The sequence below is a fragment of the Plecotus auritus genome, assembly GCF_963455305.1.
Source record: "Plecotus auritus genome assembly, chromosome: 3".
Classification (NCBI taxonomy): domain Eukaryota; kingdom Metazoa; phylum Chordata; class Mammalia; order Chiroptera; family Vespertilionidae; genus Plecotus; species Plecotus auritus.
In genome coordinates this window covers 28,702,022-28,724,288 of record NC_137772.1, presented here as the reverse complement: position 1 = coordinate 28,724,288, position 22,267 = coordinate 28,702,022, and the positions used below count along the sequence as shown (strand labels likewise).

The following is a 22,267-nucleotide window of genomic DNA, read 5'->3' as shown; positions in this document are numbered from 1 at the left end:
CCTTGGTCTTCTGTAACAGCTGGTTCCCTGACCGGGAAATCAACTGCACTTGGCTTTTTTGGCCTCCGGTAAGGGGACAGGGCTTGGGGCCCGGGGGCGCAAGATAGGCCTCCGGAAGGCGCACCCTGCTGATTGTAGCAGAATTGAACCGGGGGACTCCTGGCGCTACTGGACCTCAGCCTAGGACCCAGCCGGCATCTGGAGAAAGTGCACGGACACTTCTGGACCTGTCGACAGAATTGGTAACATAGGGGCCCCAATCAGTCAGGCCCACTCCAAATGAGTGGAAGGGGGAGCTTGATCACCTCCCCGGAAGTCATAGGACTTCATCAGTTAAATTTGTCAGGAATCAGGAATCAGGTGGACTGTTTTTTTAAACTCTGAGTGAATGTCTGGTGAAAGTGTGTGAGTGTGGAGGGAGAGGGCCTGCCCTCTCCTATCCTTTGTGTGGCTCCACGACCTTGGTTACGGAGTCCGAGTGGGCCCCAACCTGCGGTTCCGTGATTTGTCATATGGCATAACGGTGACTCACCCCCACGTGGAGGTGACCAGGCCCGGGGTTTATACGGGTGCACCTTAGCTAAGACAAATCTAAGCTCTCAAGGAATGCGGCCAGGCGAGCATCTGAGTGAGGATCTGTGAAAACAGGTCACCCCCTCCCTTGTCTGTCTCTCACCACCGATCATCATGGGGTCGGGACAAAGAAAACCCACTGTTCTCAATTGCATGTTGAAAAATTTTGAAAAGGGTTTCAATGGAGACTATGGTATTAAAATGAACCCCAAAACACTGAGGAAATTCTGTGAAGTAGAATGGCCAGCCTTCGGGGTCCGCTGGCCCTCAGAAGGCTCCTTAGATAAGGGACTGGTTGGGGCGGTCTGGAATGTAGTCATGAAAGACCCTGGACACTCAGATCAGTTTCCCTCATAGACAGCTGGTTAGAAATTGCTCAAACCTTGCCGCCTTGGGTCTGGTTCTGTGTGTATAACAAGGGACAGAGTAAGGTTTTAGTAGCAGGAGTGAAGAGTCAGGCAGGACAGGTGCAGGCTAAGGAGAGGCAGGCAGGCAGGAGCAGGCTAAGGAAAAGCAGGTAGGACAGGAGGAAGCAGAAGAGAAGCAGGCAGGAGAAAAGAAACAGGTCCCTCAGAAGGGAACCCATCCCCCTGTTCTACCAGGACCCCCTGAGGAAGTCCCGCCAGTTTTACCACCTCCATATGTGCCACAGGCAGCACCAAGTGCTCCCCCGGTGGGTCTAGAAGGTCCGGAAAGTCTGGAAACAGCACCCCCCTCCATCTCTCCTCAACCGGGCTCTCCCGAGCCAGTTGGGCGGCGCTTGCGTTCAGCTGATCGAGGGCCCAAGCCACAACCGGCATTCAGATGCTTCTCAGGGAGATTCGGGGTGCCCAAATGCTTGGTGAAGATGGGACCTTGCAGGAGGGAAGGCCAGTCTATTATTATCAGCCCTTTACAAGTGACATCCTGAATTGGAAACATCACACCCCAGCTTATTCTGAAAAACCTCAAACCTCAGGCCATGGTAGACCTCCTAGAAATGATTTTCCAGACCCAGAAGCCCCCCTGGGTGGACTGCAAGCAGCTCCTTTTCACGTTCTTTAACCCTGAGTAGCGCATGAGAATAGTATCAGTGGCTCGGAAGTGGCTCCAGACCCAGGCCCCGGCAGGAATATTAGATACAGACAGAAGGGCCAGGGAGGCCTTCCCAGATGAGGAACCTGATTGGAACCCGAACTCAGAAGATGGAAGGGCCAGGCTAGAAAAATATCGGCTGGCCTTCCTCCAGGGGGTCAGGGCCAGAGCCAGGAAGCCCACCGTTATGGCTAAAATCTCTGAGGTTTTCCAGAAGTCCAGCAGCTTTCTATGAGAGACTATGTGAGGCATACCGAATCTATACTCCCTTTAACCCTGAGGCCCTGGAAAATCACACCATGGTAAATGCTGCTTTTGTAGACCAAGCCCAGCCTGATATCAGGAGGAAATTACAGAAGCTGGAAGGGTTTGTGGGGAAAAATGCCACCGAACTGCTGGAGATAGCCAACAAGGTTTTCATCAACCGAGACAGTGTGGCAAGGAGGGAGGAAGAAAAGAGAATACAAAGAAGGGCCAATATAATAGCAGTGGCTTTTAGAGGCTCAGGCTCCCAGACAGATCAGAAAGGGAAGCAAGAATACAGATCAGGGGAAAAGGAAGAGTGAGCCTGAGACAAGACCAGTGTGCCTATTGTAAGGAGACAGGACACTGGAAGAATGAATGTCCCAAACGACAAAGTAAGAAAACTGGACCCCCTTTCCCACCCAGTCGCTATCACCCAGAGCCACCTGAAGCAGATCTCATTGGGCTAGCAATGGCTGATTCCGACTAGGACAGACCGGGCTCTTTTCAGCTAGGCCCCCACAAGCCCATGGTCAGAATGAAAATTGGGGGCCAGACTGTGGACTTTATGGTTGATACAGGAGCTGAGCACTCAGTAGTCACACAGAAAATAGCGTCTCTCTCAGGAAAGGAGGTCACCATTATTGGAGCTACCGGGGATCAGACTCGTAGACCATTCGTCGCCCTCGCCGATGCCAACTTGGTGGTCATCAAGTAATTCATGAATTCCTTTACTTGCCAGACTGCCCAGTGCCTCTAATGGGTAGAGACCTTTTAGCCAAAATGGGGGCAGAAATCACTTTTGCTCCAGATGGCTCAGCACAGCTTCGCCTAAGTGAGGAGACCTCCCCAATGATCCTGTCCCTAGCAGTGCGAAGGAAGGAAGAATAGAGACTTTATACCCCCCAGTCAAAGGCCTCACCGTTAGAACCAGAATTAGAAGAAGAATTCCCGCTGGTCTGGGTGGAAAAGAATCCTTCAGGCCTGGCTAAGCTCCAGTGCTAATCAACTTAAAGCCTGGGGCACAGCCTGTTAAAATCCACCAATATCCCAATCACCAAGGGAAACGAAGGCTAGGGACTGAAAGAAAGCAGGCAGTATGTTCCATCCCAGTCCCTAGCACCCGGCGGCAGATTCGGGAATTCCTGGGAGCGGCAGGGTTCTGTCGAATTTGGATCCCAGGGTTTTCAGACCTGGCTAAACCTCTCTAGGAAGCTTTAAAAGGAGAAGAGAAGGCACCCATCAACTGGGGTCCCAAACACGAGAAAGCCTTCATCACCATAAAGGCAAAGCTCACTGCGGCCCTAGCACTAGGGCTACCAGATATGACACGAGACTTTAATCTTTTTGTTCACGAGAACAGCGGGGTAGACCTAGGAGTTCTAACCCAGGAGTTTGGACCCTGGCAAAGACCAGTAGCCTATCTCTCCAAGCAGATTGACCCAGTTGCCTCTAGGTGGCCCCCATGCCTCAGGGCCCTTGCAGCCACTGCATTGTTAGTCAAGGAAGCAGATAAGCTTACCGTAGGACAAAACTTAAATGTAAAAGTACCTCATGCTGCTGTCACCCTGATGGAAGCAAGGGGGCAGCACTGGCTGACTCATGCTCAAATGACTCAATATCAAGGCCTGTTAAGTGAGAATCCATGGGTACGATTAGAAGCAGTGAGAACTCTTAATTTGCCACCTTTCTACCCATTGCTGAGGGGGCCCCTGAGCATGATTGCCTGGAAGTCCTAGAAGAGGTTTATTCCAGCCGGCCAGATCTAATGGATAGGCCTCTGCCAAACCCAGACTTGGTATTGTTCACAGACGGCAGCAGCTTCTTAGATGAAGGAAAAAGATGAGCCGGATATGCAGTGGTATCAAACTTTGAGACAACTGAGGCACAGGCCCTGCCTGAAGGATGATTAGCGCAGAACTTTGGGCCCTCGCCAGAGCCTTAGAACTCAGTAAGGATAAGCGTGCCAACATCTACACTGACTCGTGATATGCCTTTGCTACCCTGCATATCCATGGGGCCATATATAAGGAAAGGGGGCTCTTGACGGCTGGAGGAAAAGGAATCAAAAATCAGAATGAGATTTTAAAGTTACTAGAAGCAGTCTGGGTGCCCAATGAAATAGCCATCATCCATTGCAAAGATCACCAGAAAGGGAAAGACTCAGTATCAGAAGGAAACCAACGTGCTGACACTGCAGCCAAGCTGGCTGCTAAAGAACAAGTGGCACCGTCATGGATCATGTTGGCCCCTGAATTACCTGAACCTCCAAAGTATACTCCTCAGGAAGAGGAATGGGCCCAGCAAGAAGGGGGCAAGAGAACAAAGGAAGGCTGGTGGATACTCCCAGATCATAGGGTTTATGTCCCAAAACAGTTAGCCCATAAGGTAGTCCTCCAGCAGCATGAACTTATTCATTTAGGGAAGACTGCCCTAGAAGCTTTGTTAGGCAGATACTACCGTGTTTCCCCGAAAATAAAACATCCTCTGAAAATAAGACCTACTTACAGGTCTCCTTCTGAGTGAAATATAAGTCACCCCCCGAAAATAAGGCCCCCAGGCTGTCTCAGAATGAAAATTAATTTACCGTAAACTGGTCGCTAGGGCCGCCCCGACTGGCGTCTAGCAACCAGTGACGTTACACAGAGTCCTGACGTCACTGCTGTGTGGAGGCGGAGCAGAGGTCGGAGTGAGTGGTGAGCGCAGGGCGAGAGAGAGGAGGAGACTTTCGCAGATGCGTGTAGAAGAACAGGAGGATTAGAGCGGACAGGACGTGGCGAAGGTGGTGAGTGCTGGTCTGTCTCTGGTGACACTACCTGATGCTCACGGCTGGCTGCCTTCATGATGACTGAAGGTTCTCAGTCAGTGGCAGACCCTGCTCCAGCCCAGATCCAGGCCCCAGCAAGCCCAGTGACAGTCTCCAGGCAGGCCCCAGGGGGTAAATGTCTGATAAAGGGGTAGGGGGGTTGTCTGGTGAAGGTGTTCAGTGTCACAGGGTGGGGGGAGGGGGATCACTTAAAATGACACAGGAGGATCAGAGGGGACAATCAAAATGACACAGGAGGATCAGAGAGTACAATCAAAATGACACAGGTGGATCAAAAGGGGTTACTAAAAGGGTAATCCCCCCTCTGATTCTCCTGTGCCATTTTGATTCCCCCCTCTGATCCCCCCTGTGTCATTTTGAGTGATCCCCCTCCCCCCACCTTGATACCCCAATTCCTTTTTTTTTACCCCTAGAAATGAGCGCAAAAAGAAAAAGCTACTCCGTGGAGTACAAGAAAGGAATCGTGGAAGACTCTTGGGGCCAAAATCTTACTGCTTTCTGCAAAGAGAAGATGTTGAGTATCCGATTGGTTCGAAAATGGCGAGCAGAGTATGGTAACCTCATTGAACAAGTGGACAAGGGAAATGCTAAAAAGCGCAAGTGTGGATCAGGTCGGCAACCATTATTTTCCGAGCTGAAAGACCTGATCTGTGAATGGGTTGTTGACAGGAGAGCAAAGGCTTTGGTTGTGAATAGGGCTCAGATTCAAGAATTTGCCCTTGCAATGGCACCACAGTTTGACATAGCCCCCGAAGACTTCAAAGCATCACAACACTGGCTGGATAATTTCCTTCAGCGAAGTGAACTGTCTTTAAGAAGATCTACAACATTGTTTAGGTTGGAAGATACTCAAGTTATTAAGCGAGCACTTGCATTCAAGTCCTTTATTGATGATGCTGACTTCTCTAAATACAACCTTTCCAACATGATTGCTATGGATGAAACTGCAGTGTTTATGGGCCAATCATCTCAAACAACAATTGAATAGTGGGTGCCTCCTTAGCGTACATTCCCTCCACTGCTTACGAAAGTGCACGTGTTTCCTGTATTTTGGCAATTCGTCTGGATGGCACTAAAATCCCACCTTTAATCATTTCTAAGGTCAAGAAGGAAAAGATTGAACTTGTTTTGGGCGTTTTTATTCTTGAAACTGAAAAAGCCTGGGCCACACAAGCAGTTATAAGGAAGTGGGTCAATTTAATGCTGCCGCTTATTATTTGGGGGAGCCAAAGAGGTCCGCTAGTCTGGGATGCAGCCAGCACTCACCGCACTAAAGACATGAAGACATTTCTTCACGAAAGAAAAATAGATCAGATAATGATTCCCTCAGGAATGACGGCCTGTCTCCAGACTCTTGATATTGCAATAAACAAGCCATTCAAAGACAATTTGCGCATGGAAATTAATGACTACATTGAAAATAGAATGGAGAGAAATCAGCGTGGAAACTTTGTGAAACCTAAACTGCAAGAAGTTGTGACTTGGGTGAAGAATTCATGGGAGAAAATCACTGACAGTTGCATTGCAAATGCACTGCGAGCAGGCCACCTTGACAAGAAGTACTCATTTAAAGACAGTGCTATTGCTAAACATGAGAGATTTGGTCCACTGATTCTGAAAGAAATGGAGTCACAAGAAATTCACCAGGAAATTTAGGAATTGGATTGTTATGATGATGCTCCAGAAGATGATGACATGATTGTCATTGAATAAATGAGTAAATTCTTGATACTGTAGGATTCACAGTTTGTCTGGTTTGTGTTGACAACTACCGTACTACCGTACCGTATACAGGTAATAAATTTCCTTTATTTTCATTTAACAATAAATGTGTACCGTATTCTCTTTATGGAAAAATAAGACATCCCCTGAAAATAAGACCTAGCGTGTCTTTGGGAGCAAAAATTAATATAAGACACTGTCTTATTTTCGGGGAAACAGGGTATCTATCTATCTATCATCTATCTTTGATGACAAGGATGTTTAAATAAACAGAACTGTCCAGGTGGCATCTTGTATTCAGATCATTCCTCTAGCTTTCAGACATCTAATCTGAATGATGATCACTAATCTAGAAGCCCTGCAGTCAGACAAAGTTCTATAAGACACTCTTATTAAGACAGAAGGAGTGACACATATTTTAGAAAGTTTTCTAATAACAAGGTTAAGCCTTAATGAGAGAACTCAGTGAATCAGAATACACTATTTGGGACCTAGCATACATTTTACCTATGGTCAGAGCTCAGTAAATGTGTGTTTATTGCCCTAAGAATTAAGGTTAAGATTGCGCTACAAAAATACCTACTGAGCCGGGGCAATGTTTTCCATCCTCCCTCCGTCCTGTCTGCCTAGCGTTCCCTCACTGCTTTTCTTGATGGTTCTCCCATGAAAAGTGATCTAGGGTGACAGGAAATGGGGTGACTCATCTGACATCAGACAGTTCTTTTGATTTGTCCTTTTCATTTGCCTCAGTCTCGGATTCTGGGAACCACCGTGTGGTTTGTGAATGTTTTTATTTTGCAGAAGATACACATGACTGCAGTGCGACTCTGATGATTTAAAGGTCTGAAGCGAGTGGCTGTCAGACAGCTCTTTGTTTTCCACAATCCTTTGACTAGAAAAAGAAATCAAAGTGTGTTTTAATCATGCTGACCAGCAAGGGCCAGGGATGCCTTCACTGTGGTTTGTGTCTCTGCTTGTGTATATTCATACCTTTCTTTAAAGGTAGGTTTTGTTTCCATTTTATCTCATAATCTCTTTTCAGTTACATATATTTACTCTTCTAGTTGTGCTTGGTTGAGCAGAGAGATGAAATATTCTACTTGTAAATATGTAGTGTCTGCACAGGAATTACTGTTGTTACAGCTGTTAACCTATTTTTTATTGGTTACGTTTAATGTGGAGGATAGGATTTTGGGGGTGGGATGGGGAGGACAGTGAAACATTCTAAACCCTATTTTATTTTATTTTCCCAATTAAAATATGGTAATAATAATAATGATACAGTTTCCTATCCACCTGTGCCATGGATGGGTTCAACTTATTTATTTGTATTTGTACTTAATACTTTTTCCAAAACGGATCTGTTTGTTAGCTGGTCCTATTACTCAGAGTATGAACTCTTCCGTTTTGTAGGTAGTCATCTTTGTTTTGGGAAACATGTCATATTACGATGCTGAAATGTGTCCTAAGAGTAAGATCATTCATTTTAAAAGTTGAGACTTAGAAACAGACAACAGCTGCTCTGCCTGAACAAAACCACACTGCCATGTGCTGCCGGCTGTGCAGGGATTTGCCCTTCGAGACTCACTGAGGGTTTCTCTAAAATGTCTCAAAGGGAAAAGAATGTCTCAAGGGGGAGAAATGGGTAATGGGGAGGATTTTTGATTGTCTGTTTTATATAGAAATATTTCTACCATTATTAATTATGCTGTCAAGAATGATGTTTTACATTTAAAATAGTTCATTTCTGCTGAAATTTCAGTGTTTCCAAAAGCTTTTGTCAAACGACTCCTTTTATTCAATATTATAACACCTGTCCCTTTGTTCATTTTTACCCAATTAGTTTTTCAGTTTCTTTCAGGGTATAAATATCGTTGAGAAATTGGTAGGATAATATTTCAGCTGTCAAATTTGAAATCTATAAGGGAAAACATAGAGGGGGGTATTAATGAAGTGAATTATAGCAAATGAAGGCAAGCAACCTACTCTTAAGGCATTCTCAGAAAAATACAAAGAGATAGGCATTAAACTAGCGTCTAAAATTAGCAACTGAAAAAGCTATTATTTAAGAACCAATTTTGCATTATTTAGAAAAACAGTTTACTGGTAAGTAATTTTGCCTTAAAAGCGTTGCATTCTCACAAATCTCCAAAATAATTAAATTTCAAAGTTGATTTTAAGAAAGAGTATGGCTTGTTAAGACCTTAATGATCTTACTAGCTCTTTCAGTTCACAGCTAGACACCTTGTTCAGTGAAGAAACAGGTCAGGTGGATCAGTATTTTGACAAGAAAGGGCAGGACTATTCCTTAATTACTGGATCCGTAAGATTGTGAGCTACTTTCAGTGACATAAGCAAAGATTAGAGCTATGTCTCCCTCTTTATATTTGTGGTGCCTTAGACTTTTAAAAGTGCGTTTACTAACATTATTTCCTTTGCTATAGTCCTGAGATGTAAGCATTCCTGTTTTTGTCTTGGACTCCTCACTGCCAGAGACCCCCCCCAGCATCCTCTCTGCTTCTCTAATTTCCCCCTCTGTTTGGCACGCAGATGGCGCAGGCTGTGTGTCGGAGGAGCGACTCTTTCACAAGCTGTTTTCACATTATAACCAGTTCATCAGGCCCGTGGAAAATGTTTCTGACCCCGTCACGGTGCATTTTGAAGTGGCCATCACACAGCTGGCCAATGTGGTAAGTGCCTCAAATGCACCACCTGTGCCTCAAGGAGCCCCGACACTGAGTGGTCAGAGCCCCCAAACATTCTTCTACTTACTGCACATGGGAAACATGGGAATTTGAAAAATACAAACGGACAAAAATCTTCATGGCTGCTGGCCCTTCGAAGCCGTCCAGTTGTGGGAGAGGCTCTTTCCCCACCGATGCTACAACTATTCACATTAACGCAGGATTGTTTTCTGGACGTGTTTTTAGAGCCAGTTTATGAAACAAAGAGGTGAAGGGGAAGTGGAAGGGAGAAGTCAAAGCGAGCTAACTTCACTGTGACCTGTTGTGCACCGGGTCACACGGTGCACATCTACACGGTGGCCATCTGCTGCATTTGACGGCTGAGGAGCTGGAAGCCCAGTTAAGAGCTTTTCCCAAGCTCGTACAATTGCGGTGGAATGGCTATTTGAATCAGCCCCTTTAACTCCAAAGCTCGTGCTCTTTTTATTCCCTACAAAAAATTGCTTTATGGCTTCTATCTATACTAATAAAAGCCTAGGTGGCGTCTCGCCCTCGTGTCATCACAAGATGGCCGCCCCCACGTCATCACAAGATGGCCACCCCCATGTTGTCACAAGATCAGGGAAGGGCAGTTGGGGGCCATCAGGCTGGCAGGGGAGGGCAGTTGGGGGCGAGATCAGGCCAGCAGAGGGCAGTTGGTGTGATCAGGCCAGCAGAGGAGGGCAGTTGGTGTGATCAGGCCAGCTGGCAAGGGCAGTTGGGGGCGATCAGGCCAGCTGGCAAGGGCAGTTGTGGGTGATTGAGCCAGCAGGGGAGCAGTTAGGCATCAACCAGTCCGGCAGGGGAGCGATTAGGGGGTGATCAGGTTGGCAAGCAGAAGCAGTTAGGGGCAATCAGGCAGGCAGGCGAGTGGTTAGGAGCCAGCAGTCCCGGATTGTGAGAGGGATGTCCAACTGTGGGATCAGGCTTAAACTGGCAGTCAGACATCCCCCAAGGGGTCCCAGATTGGAGAGGGTGCAGGCTAGGCTGAGGGACACACCCCCCCAATGCACAAATTTCATGCACCAGGCCTCTAGTGTTACATAAGAAAGAAAAAAATCATCTTCTTTCTTATAGGATTCCATCCAGATCTGGAAAACCAGATGGGAATTTGGAGTTATTTTAATTTATTGCTACCATGTTCAAGGGCAAATAGGACTAGAGTCCTTTCTTTTGACTAATTACTCATCATGTCCTAGTTGCTGGAAAAGGAGATAGTGGTGGTTGGTACTCTAACATAGAGGTGGGTTCTGGGCTCCAAGGCATTGGGCGGGGGTGGGGGGTAGGGGGTGGAGGGAGAGTAGGTCTGGCATGAGGCGCAGGATTTGGACCAAATTCCAGGAATAGGTAGGTTTAGGAAGTAAGGGAAGTTTGAAGCATCTCCAGAGAGGGGTGTTAGGAGAGTTCCTGAGACAACAGTGCACAGAAGGAGAGAGCCACCTTCACCACATCAGTCCCAGCCCATGGATGGGAAGCAGCCCTCCTCCTAGACTCGGCTCTGGGTGGAACAGTGGTGTCTCTCTAGGTATACCTGGGGAAAGACCTTAATGACAGAAGTGAAGTCAGGGCCCCATCGTGTTTCTCCAACCCATGCTTCCCTGTGGACTAGGCTGACCCTGGCCTGGTCCTGTAGTTTTTGGCCCAGGTTGGAAGTGTGTGTATACTGGTTTGGAAGGAAGGGAGGGAGGGAGGGAGGGAGGGAGGGAGGGAGGGAGGGAGGAAAGAAGGAAGGAAGGAAGGAAGGAAGGAAGGAAGGAAGGAAGGAAGGAAGGAAGGAAGAAAATAGATGTTAACTCTCACCTGGAGGGGGCCACTCGTTCCTTTAATAAATTTTTATTTAGTTCCTATTCTGATTCCTCCCCCCATACTCTTGCCCTCCCCCAGATAGCTTAGTACTGGACTGGAAGCCATATTTGTATGGATTGGGTTTTTATGAATGGAAAGCTGAACTGAGATTCACCTAGAATATGTGAGGAGGCCCACCTCAATGTACAGCATCACTTCAAATTCCTGGCTGATAGATCCTTTCAGGATATTGTTCTGAAGATGCTGGGTAGGGGACTGCTGAATAGAGATTTTGACATTTGCATTTGGCTGCTATCAGAGATTGAACAAAAACCACAGCTTAAATTAAAAAGTTTCTTTCTTTCTTATGTAACAGAAATCTAAAGGTTAACAGTCCAGGAGGCTAACACCAGGTGACACTCCGTGGTGTCAGCAGTTGTCCCACATGTTATAGTTGCTCGGGTCATGCACTACACAGCTCCAGGGGATGTCAATCACATGGACTGTGATGCTAAAAACATAAACCACGCATGGTGACATTGGCCAAGGTTCACTCTATCTTTCTATTTCACCGTTCTTAGCCTATGGTTTCATCCCTCAGTGTTGCCTCATGGTCCAAGGTATTAATTCTACCTTACATATTTGGTAGAATTCTCCAGGAAAATCTACTGGAATTGGATATTTCTTTTCTGGGAGTTTTTAAATGATACATTCATTTTTAAATAGATATCGGTTATTCAAATGATCGATTTCATCTTTGATAGTTTGTGGCTTTTGAGGAATTGGTCTTTTTTTTTAAGCTGTTGAATGTATGATAAAGTTATTCTTAGTACTGTATTCTCTATTCTTTTTAATGGCTACAGGATCTGTAGTGATAGCTATTTTATTCCTGATATTGGTGATTTGTGTCTTCTCTCTTTTTATTTTTGTCAACCTTGCTAGAGGTTTATCTATTTTGTTGTCCCCACAAAGAATTAGCTTTTTGTTTTATTAATTTTCTTTATTGTGTTCCATTTCAATTTCATTTCTGCTCTTACATTTATTTTTTCCTTCCTTATGCTTGCTTTGGGTTTATTTTGTGCTTCTTTTTCTAATTTATTGAAATAGAAACTTGGGTTATTGATTTGAGACCATTTCTCATTTCTTATGTAAGCATTTAATACTATAAACTTTCTTCTCTGCATTGTTTTTAGCTATTTCCCTCATATTTTGATATGTTTTCATTTATATGTATTTTAAAATTTTTTCTTTGAGACATTCTTTGATCACTGGTTATTTAGAAGTGACTTGTTTAATATTCATGGATTTAGAGGTTTTCGCATATCTTTTTGTTATTGATTTCTATACTTGATCTTAGCCAAAAGGCCAAGAAGCAATTGTTATAGATTTCTAGTTTTTTTCCATTATGGTCAGAAAGCACACTGCATAATTTCAATTATTTTAAATTTGTTGAGGTTTGTATTATGGCACATAATATGAAAAAAAAAATGTGTCTGCTGCAGTTTTGAGTAGAGTGTTCTATATATGTCAATTAATCTTATGGTTGATTATTTTTTCAGGTCTTCTATATTTACGCTATTTTCTAGTAGTTCTATTGGTTGCTGAGAGGGGGACTGAAGTCTCCAGCTATAATTGGGGACTGGTCTGTTTCTTCTTTCAGCTTTATCAGTTTTTAGTTCATGTATTTTGAGACTCCGTTGTTTGATGTGTCAGGATCATTCCAACATCCTGGTGGACTATGTTAATGACCCTCTTTGTCTTTAGTAATTATTTTTCCTCGTCAGAAGTAAGACTTCCAGATATTAATATAACCGTTCTTTTTAAAAAATATATTTTTATTGATTTCAGAGAGGAAGGGAGAGGGAGAGGAAAAGAGTTAGAAACATTAATGATGAGAGAGACTCATTGACCCACTGCTTCCTGCACACTCCGCACTGGCGATTCAGCCCGTAACCAGGGAATGTGCCCTGACTAGGAATCAAAAATCAAACTGGTGACCTCCTGGTTCATAGGTTGACACTGAGCCATGCTGGCTGGGCAATATAACCATTCTTATTGGTGTGTTGAAGGCTATTTGTTCTTATGTGAGGCACCAGAAGTCCCCGTGGACCATATTCATTGTTGTCACTGAGCCATGGTGAGCTCTGGAGGTAGCTCAGTGATGCAGTACAGCCAGGATGCACAGTCACCAACTCCCTTCTAGAAGGTTCTACACCTTCTGTTGCTGTTTGAGCTGCCAGGTTGGCCTTAGAGCACCAGAGATTTCTACATGGAGTGTATTTGCCGTTTTACAGAATGACTTGGCCACAGGTTTACTGGGTGGGTGATCTTTTGGTGTATGAGTATGTCCACTTCCCATCCCTCCCCTCCTCCCCGCCCCCCAGCCCTTCCACCCCAACACACACACACACACACACACACACACACACACACACACACGGATCCAAAGCCCCTCTCCAGTGCTTTTGCTCACCTGGCATATCTAAAATGACAAAGGCCTTGCAAAATGTAGCACACCTGGCCTTTATGATCACAATCTCTGCTGCTCTAGAAGCTAATCCATTTGAAATTGTAACTCAAATTCTTTGATGCAGGTGGGGTATCATCTAATTTATTTCCCCAAGAAAAAGATGCAGGTTAATGGTCCCAGGAATGTGGAGTGGTATTGTGGGTCTCTGGCCTCTCCAGCAGGACTGTCTGATGACAGTGTCCCATAGCTACTGGTGTGGTCTGGAATTGGACATAGAACAGGACTTGCCAGACCAAGTCTTGATCCATAAAGTTGGCTAACACCTCTGAAGATGTCCATATCATATGGAGCTTCACCAGCCTGTGGAAGTGTAAGTAGGAAAGTAGGGATAATGTCAGGACAATATCAACACCTGATTTTAATTCTTTGAACACAATGTACTAATGTGCAGAAGGAAGCAGTCTTTGGAAGATGCTTATGACGGTTACCTCCAAGACCTTTCTGGACTGCACAGCTTGTCCATTTTTGATTGACAGCCAATAGATTTATTGACATGTTCTCTGCTGAAATCTGTAGGTAACAAGGTGACCCTCTAATGAGCAGAAGGCACAAACGTTAGGTTTGGGTAACTGTCAAGCCATGGACTACTTGGCCAATGGATAATCCATTTCTTTGCTTTCTCTGACCAATAGGAAACCATGAATGTAACTCCTTTTTTAAAAAAAAAAAAATTTTATTGATTTTTTTTACAGAAAGGAAGGGAGAGGGACAGAGAATTAAAACAATCGATGAGAGAGAAATATCAATCAGCTGCCTCCTGCACACCCCCTACTGGGGATGTGCCCACAACCAAAGTACATGCCCTTGACCAGGATTGACCTGGGACCTTTCAGTCCACAGGCCGACGCTCTATCCATTGAGCCAAACCAGTCAGGGCTATAACTCCTTTTGTTGACCTTTTAGAACCCTGAGGTTTACCATGACTTGACACAAACATATGTGTAGAAGGAAACTTGGCAAGGTCTCCAGTTAGTTTTTCAGCAGAGCTGGAGAACTGCAGAGCAGCTCAGTGAACCAGAGCAGGCTGGTGTCTGAGGACTGGACACAGCGTTTGTGGCCACAGTTGAGCTCATCTACTCTGGAGGGTGTTCATGTGCCTTGGGAAGCAAGGTTGGTAAGTTTTGGGAACCTACTGAGTAACCATCACTAAACCTAAGGCTGTTGTGTTGTAAGGCTGCTAAAGGCTCTGGATGTGTCTTCAATAGCTTTCCCTCTGAGAGTTGGTAGCTGCTTATGAACACACTAGAGGCCCAGTGCACGAAATTCATGCACTGGTGTGGGGGAGTGTCCCTCAGCCCAGCCTGCACCCTCTCCAATCTGGGACCCCTTGGGGGATGTCCGACTGTCCTGCAGGATCGGGTCTAATCCCTCTCACAATCCGGGACTGCTGGCTCCTAACCGCTTGCCTGCCTGCCAGCCTGATCACCCCCTAACCGCTCCCCTGCTGGCCTGATTGATGCCTAACTGCTTCCCTGCTGGCCCGATTGCCCCCAACTGCCCTCCCCTGCTGGCCTGGTCACCCCGGTGGAAGCTGCATGGAGCAGCAGCTGGGACCCGCTCCCCGGCGGGGCTGAGGGAACTCCAGCAGCAGGTGCTCGGAGCAGCCACCAGACTCCCCCCACCCCCCGTGGGGCCGTGGGAACTGTGGCAGCAGGTGCATGGAGCAGCTGGCCCTGGCCCGCTGTGCGCGCCGCCATCTTGTGATGGCATTACGGCATGAGGGTTAATTTGCATATTACCTCTTTATTATATAGGATTATATTTGGGATATCAGCCTGCAATGCTTTTCTTCCAGATAACCCCATGACTCTCTTCAGGTTATTTAGGTACCTGCTTAGACTACTTCCTGCTTAGAAGCCTTTTTAATTCATCCTGTCTAAAACAGATGGGTGTGTGCATGTTTGTGTGTATGCATGCATGTGCATATCTGCACACACACATCACCCCATCCCTCATTTTTCTCCATAGGACCTATCACTATCTTACATTATATTATATACCTATTATTGATTTTCTATCTCCCCAATAACAGCTAAGACACACGAAGGTAAGGATTTTTCCCATCTTATTTACTACTGTAGTCCCAGCATTATAGAGCACATAGTAGATACTCAGTAAATATTTGTGTAGATAATGATTGAAGCAATCAGCAATGGCTTGGGTGATGTGCTGTGCGGGAGTGGCAGGTTGCAGCTGGACAACTCCATGGTGAGCTGAGGCTGACATTTCAAAGGGCAGTTGGGCTCAGGGCTCAGGACTCAGAGCCTGTGTAAGCATGTCAAACTCACGTCCCATAGCCTGCATGCCTTGTTTATTTGATCCGTGTTAGCCTTTGAGTTTGACATGCTTGCTATAGAATGTTGAGGAAGGGAGGTTTTTCAGGAAATGGAGAAGACAGTAAAAACAATGAACCAGGTTCAGATACCTATCACCATCTGTGGTATTTTCCCTCCCTCCTTCCCACACTCCCTCTTTTCTCCCTTCTTTCCTTTCATGGTCTCAGAAACCTTTACAGGCTATGGTGATCAGAAAGGCTTCTCAGAAGTGGTGAGTCTTAAATCACATTTGAAAGACAGTCTTTAAGCCACATTTTCTTTCAAAGTCAACAGGGTTGAGATCAGACGTGGAGTATCATATTTCTGACTGCTTTTTACAAGTTGACTTTTCAATCTTCTTTGTTTCCCTCTATTATCATGAATAACTCAGATTTGGCTCTTTTTAGTAGTAATTCTTGTTCTAAGACCCACCTCTATTAACAATACATTTGAGGCTAAAAATATTATTTCTTCTTCCCAGGATGAAGTAAACCAGATCATGGAAACCAATCTGTGGCTACGTCACGTATGTGTCTACATCACATGTCTTCTTGGACCTGTGTTACTCATGTGTCAGCCTAACAATGCCTAATGGATAAAAACCCAGTAGCATCCCCTCTTTCCATCTCCAGCTTCTGACAGAGCATACAATATCACCTTTCTCCAAAGCCTGAAGTTCAGCTCTGTTAATAGCTGGCTTGATGCAAGCTCCACAAGTGCTTGGAACCTAGTGACAAGGTTCTCTGAGACAGAAACTCTGTCCTTTCTCATTTCTGCTCTCAAATCTTCTGTTTTCACCTGTAGCTTGAGCTCCAGAGTCAGGTGTCTGCCCTCTCTTTGATCCTGCTCAACTAAGTCTGGAGAAGTCAGTAGCAGAGCATGAGAGCATGTGGGTTAGGGTCCCACCAGCTGGTTTTATGTTATACCATTTTGCTTTTTTCCTTGTATTAATCTTTTACTCAGATTTTGTAACAAACTCATCATCACACACTTGAACAACCTTTTCAGTCTTAAAAATGAGTTGTACTCCAATGTGAATATAGTACATGGAACATGGAAGTTGAGCCTAGAACCATGGCCAGCTAATTAATAATCAATATTCATTAGATAATTTATATTTTCCAAAATCAGCTCAGCTACTTATCCCCCTATTTAGTTGATTTAATCTCCCAATTTTTGATAGAACCCAATGTACTCTTCAGTTAAGAACTTAATTTTTCAAAAGTAATGCTGAACAGTACTTTTAAGAAAAAATTTTTAAAAGCTGACTTCTATTTCCTTTAGATCTGGAATGATTACAAATTGCGCTGGGACCCAATGGAATTTGATGGCATTGAGACTATTCGTGTTCCTGCAGATAAGATCTGGAAACCTGACATTGTTCTCTATAACAAGTATGGGAGTCTCTACAGTTGCCTTTGGTGCATGCTGACCCATTACATAGCAAAGGGGATGTTACTAATGGTGTCTGATTTATCTTGCAGTGCTGTTGGTGACTTCCAAGTCAAAGGCAAGACAAAAGCTCTTCTTAAATACGATGGCATGATAACCTGGACTCCACCAGCTATTTTTAAGAGTTCCTGTCCTATGGATATCACATTTTTCCCCTTTGATCATCAAAATTGTTCCCTGAAATTTGGTTCCTGGACATATGACAAAGCTGAAATTGATCTTCTGATCATTGGATCTAAAGTGGATATGAATGATTTTTGGGAAAACAGTGAATGGGAAATTGTTGATGCTTCTGGCTACAAGCATGACATAAAATACAACTGCTGTGAAGAGATATACACAGATATAACCTATTCTTTTTACATTAGAAGATTGCCGATGTTTTACACCATTAACCTGATCATCCCCTGTCTCTTTATTTCATTTCTAACTGTGTTGGTCTTCTACCTTCCTTCTGACTGTGGTGAAAAAGTGACGCTTTGCATTTCAGTTCTGCTCTCTCTGACTGTGTTTTTGCTGGTAATCACAGAAATCATCCCATCCACATCTCTTGTGATCCCACTGGTGGGTGAGTACCTACTGTTCACCATGATCTTTGTCACCCTGTCCATCGCGGTGACTGTGTTTGTGTTGAACATACACTATCGCACCCCAACAACACATACCATGCACAAGTGGGTGAAGACAGTTTTCCTCCAGCTGTTGCCCCAGATCCTGATGATGAAGAGACCTCTGGATAAGACGAGGAAGACACGTTCTGATAAAAACCCCAAAAGCATTTCCGGTAGATCTACCAAAGTCAGGTTTGATAATCGCAGAGAACCCAAACTTCTGAAAGAATGCTGCCACTGCCATAAATCACATCAGCTTGCCACCAGCAAGAGAAGATTAAGTCATCAGCCTTTACAGTGGATGACAGGAAATGCGGAGCACTCACCTGAAGTTGAAGACGCGATTAACAGTGTTCAATTCATAGCAGAAAACATGAAGAACCAAAATGAAACAAAGGAGGTAAATGCATGTCTCCTCTAGCCTGTCCACCTGCAGCAGGCCTAGAGGCACTTTACAGACATAATCAGATCTTCAGAGTGAGCTCTGTTTACAAGAGGGTCAGGCAGCATTACTCTAAGACCCAGTTCTGTTATTACACAGTTATGGGTGGACTGACCTGGGGTCAGGTAGCCCCAGAGCAAATCTCCACCTCCAGCAATGTTAACTCAAGTGAAATCTGGTTAAAATAAACATTCAGGGCCACTTTGGTTAATGAAACTAAGAGCTCCTGCACAAGAAACAGTGTCAGACAAGAGGTGGAGAGGGGAAAGAGAAATGACTAGAGCAGCTTGCAATCTGAGGGTGGTGGGAGGAAGGTGGGGGTGAATCCTCCACAGCTCAGTCCTGCTTATTCTACTTCAGAGGCATTTAGGTGCTGATTGAATGAGCCCCAGGAGTATTTTTAGCGTCAACGTATTCTGCTCCTGATGCCTAGAGTCTAACTATAGTACCATGGGCATCCTCCATCCTCCAAAGAGAGAGAGCAAGAACATCACACCCACTTTCCATACCATAAGGATGACTAGTTGAGGGCATCTGAAAACTCATGCCGGGCGCCTGATTTTGACCTCATATTGCAGTAACCAGCATCATATCGCCTAGTGAAAGGATAGCTCAAGATCTAAAGTCTGCTCTGGTGGTGCAGGGGAAGATACTGTGACTGCGTGTCACTCAGGTGGGGGTGGGGTGCATCACAGGACAAGGGAGCCCAGAACTCCCCTCTATGGTGACACCTTCATAAAATCTAGGGGAGAGTTGCTGTTGACTTAATCACCACCAGGGAGGGCTCTCAAGACACAAACAGGGAGATTTTGGCAGAAGTTAGGAGGTCAAAAATTGGAAGGATGTGAGAAAGGCAATGAACTCTCCATCACCAGCATGATCTGGAGGTCTAGAGGGCTGCCTGTCCTAATCAGGGGGTCTTCCATCATGCTGCATGTCCTACACTCCCTGCCTCAAACGCGTTTCCCAAGACTGGCCAAGGGGACAGGTATCCACTGGTGCCAATGACGAGAACCGCACTTTCTGAGCAGTTCTTTCTTGAAAATGCTCCTTGCAGTCCGGAACGGTCCTTTGTGGCCCACGGAATCCTGGCTTATTGAGATCTGCCTGCTCTGTAGCCAGCTGCCCAAAGCACTAACGGGGTGTGAGGATCCACTCTCTTCAGACAAAACAAAAGCTCTCTGCATGCTCTGTAGAGTTAACCAAAATAATACCAATATTTGTTTAAAATTTGCCAGGAGCATTTTCTTTGAAAAGAAGCTTATTTGCGAAAGGGAGCACATTTCTTACGGCTTTGATTTTTAAAAATTGATTTTATTTATTTATTTTTGTTTGGCTTTCAGGTAGAAGATGACTGGAAATATGTGGCCATGGTGGTGGACAGAGTATTTCTTTGGATCTTTATCATCGTCTGTGTGTTTGGAACTGTAGGGCTATTTCTCCAGCCACTGCTGGGCAACACAGGAAAATCTTAAGGATTCGATCTTTTGAAATTTGCAGATGCTGTATTTGTTCTGTGTTCTGTACCATAAAGAAAGGGACAGAAAGCTTCCCATCTAAGTCTCCCATCTACTGAAGCTGATGACTAGACGGAAAAAGAGGACTTGATTCAAAAAGAGGAGCCTGGATGCCCTCCTTTGTAGCACGACGCTGGAGCCCAGAGCTGGCAGCACCCACAGGCTTCTCTCTGTGGGTCTGGACATGTTCAGCTTCCAGGGCCATGCTGTGCCATAATACAGCAATCCATGTCATCAACATCAAGCCACACTGAAAAGGGGTTCTGCAGTCCCCCCTTATGCTACTGACCAGCAGAATGACACATGCCAGGCATGAAACTCTGGAGCATGGACCTTGCTGACGTGTGCAATGCTCATGAACTCTTGTAGGCTTGCTTTCTGGTGCATGTCTCTGTGATGTAGCTCACACACCAGCATTATTTCATACATTAGTTAGCAGAAAGCAATGGCAGGTAGTCGGAGTCGACCTCAGCAGGCTGTATTAGCGTTCATCTGGCAAGAAGCTTGAGTGGTAACCCAGCACTGTGCTAGGCACTGCAAAGGTACCAGAAATAGGCTGCCCCAGCAGTCCCAGCTTTTTAGAAAAACATGAACACAAAGATCTCCAGGACTAAGTGTCACATGGGGAAGGAACTAGAGCAACCAAAATAGGAGAACATGGGGTGGTGTGGCCAGGCAAATCTAACGCAACCTTTGTTGTCCTTTCTCATCAACAGTTTCCATTTGTTCATTGTAGCTGAGACTGAAAATAAACTTATTTCTTCTGTCAGAAATTGTGATCTGTACCTTTTGGAGCAATTCCTTTTCTGAGAGGGAACCCTTTGGAAATTCTGTTTTATTCCACTCAAATTTATTATCTTCTTATTTGTTGTATAAATAGTATCCTAACAATTTAAAAGACATATTTTAAAGCAGAAAAAAGAACTCTGCCCTATCAAATGAACTATTTTTATTTTTGCATTTTCCCTTCTAGTCCTTGCCTATATGCATATATACCTTTTCTTTTAAAAAATATTTTTATTGATTTCAGAGAGGAAAGGGGGGGGGAGACAGAGAGAGAGAGAGAGAGAGAGAGAGAGAGAGAGAGAGAGAGAGAATTAGAGAGAATCATTGATCGCCTGCCTCCTGCACGTCCCCTGCTGGGGATTGAGGCCACAAGCCAAGAATATGCCCTGACTGGGAATCAAACCATGACTTCCTGGCTCATAAGTTGATGCTCAACCACTGAACCACACTGGCCGGGCCCCATATAATTTTTCACACTTCAATTTTACCTTGCAATTTTGTATTTTTCTGGTTTCTCAAAACACCATATTAGCAACATTCCTTGACTTTGATGTTACATAGTCTTGAAGTATACTTTAAAAGATTTCATAATCTTCATTGCGTTGGTTCACCGTGGTTTCTATTACCCCATGTTAATTCTTCCTTGTCTATCTCACACAGGAGCATAAGACACTATGTGGCACACCATGTAGAGGTATTGAATTTGAATTACTCTGTTTTAAAGTATTTTTACTGCCTCTCATAGTTGTGATTGAAGTTGTTTTATCTTTCTATCTTTACATTGGATTGGTTGTTACTTAATACTTTTTCTTTTTTTACTATCAAACCAATTCAATATTTAATTTTTAAAAAGTTTTAATGGCCCTGGCTGGTGTTGCTCAGTGGTTAGAGTGTCACCCTGCACACACCCAAGGGTCGAGAATTTGATTTCCAGTCAAGGGCATGTACCTGGGTTGCAGGTTCACCCCTGGCCCCAGTTGGGGCAGGTGCAGGAGGCAACCAATTAATGTGTCTCTCTCACATCAATGTTTCTCTCTCTTTCCCTCCTCGCCTCCCTTCCACTCTCTCTAAAAAGCAATGGAAAAAATATCCTCAGGTGAAGATTAACCAAAAAACCGTTTTAGTAATGGTAAAATACATATAGCACAAATTATCATTTAACTATTTTTAAATATAAAATTCAGTAATATTAAAAACATTCTCAATATAGTGCAATCATCACCACCATCCATCCACAGAACTCTTTTATGTTGCAAAACTGGAACTGCATCCATTAAACAACTCTTCATGCTTCTTTCCCCGCACTGGTAATCACTTTTTCACTTTGTCTCTATTAATTTGACTATTCTGGTACCTCTTATAGGTGGATTAATAGAGTGTTTCTCGTTTTACAATTGGCACATTTCACTTAGCAAAATGTCTTCAAGTTTCATCCATGTTGTAGCATGTCAGAGTTTCTTTGCTTTGGAAGGCTGAGTAATAGTCTATCGTATGTATATACAATATTTTATTTGTCCATCCATTCATCAGTGGGCACTTGGGTTGGGTTGCTTCCACCTTTCGGCTTTTGTGAATAAGAGTGTACAAATATATCTTTGAGTTCCTGATTTCAATTCTTTTGAGTATATACCTAGAGGTGAAATGGCTGGGTTTTGTTGTAATTCTAA

General features: G+C 44.6%; 1 protein-coding gene across 1 annotated transcript; it reads left to right on the top strand.

The window, feature by feature from the left end:
* The first annotated feature begins 7,078 nt into the window (after window positions 1-7,078).
* CHRNA6 (cholinergic receptor nicotinic alpha 6 subunit) lies at window positions 7,079-22,204 on the top strand. Its single transcript, XM_080659643.1, has 6 exons — window positions 7,079-7,441; window positions 8,990-9,129; window positions 16,274-16,318; window positions 17,077-17,186; window positions 17,277-18,255; window positions 19,641-22,204. Exons 1-6 carry the CDS (start codon window positions 7,363-7,365, stop codon window positions 19,770-19,772), a joined length of 1,485 nt encoding a protein of 494 aa, XP_080515769.1. The 5' UTR covers window positions 7,079-7,362; the 3' UTR covers window positions 19,773-22,204.
* The last annotated feature ends 63 nt before the right edge of the window (window positions 22,205-22,267 follow it).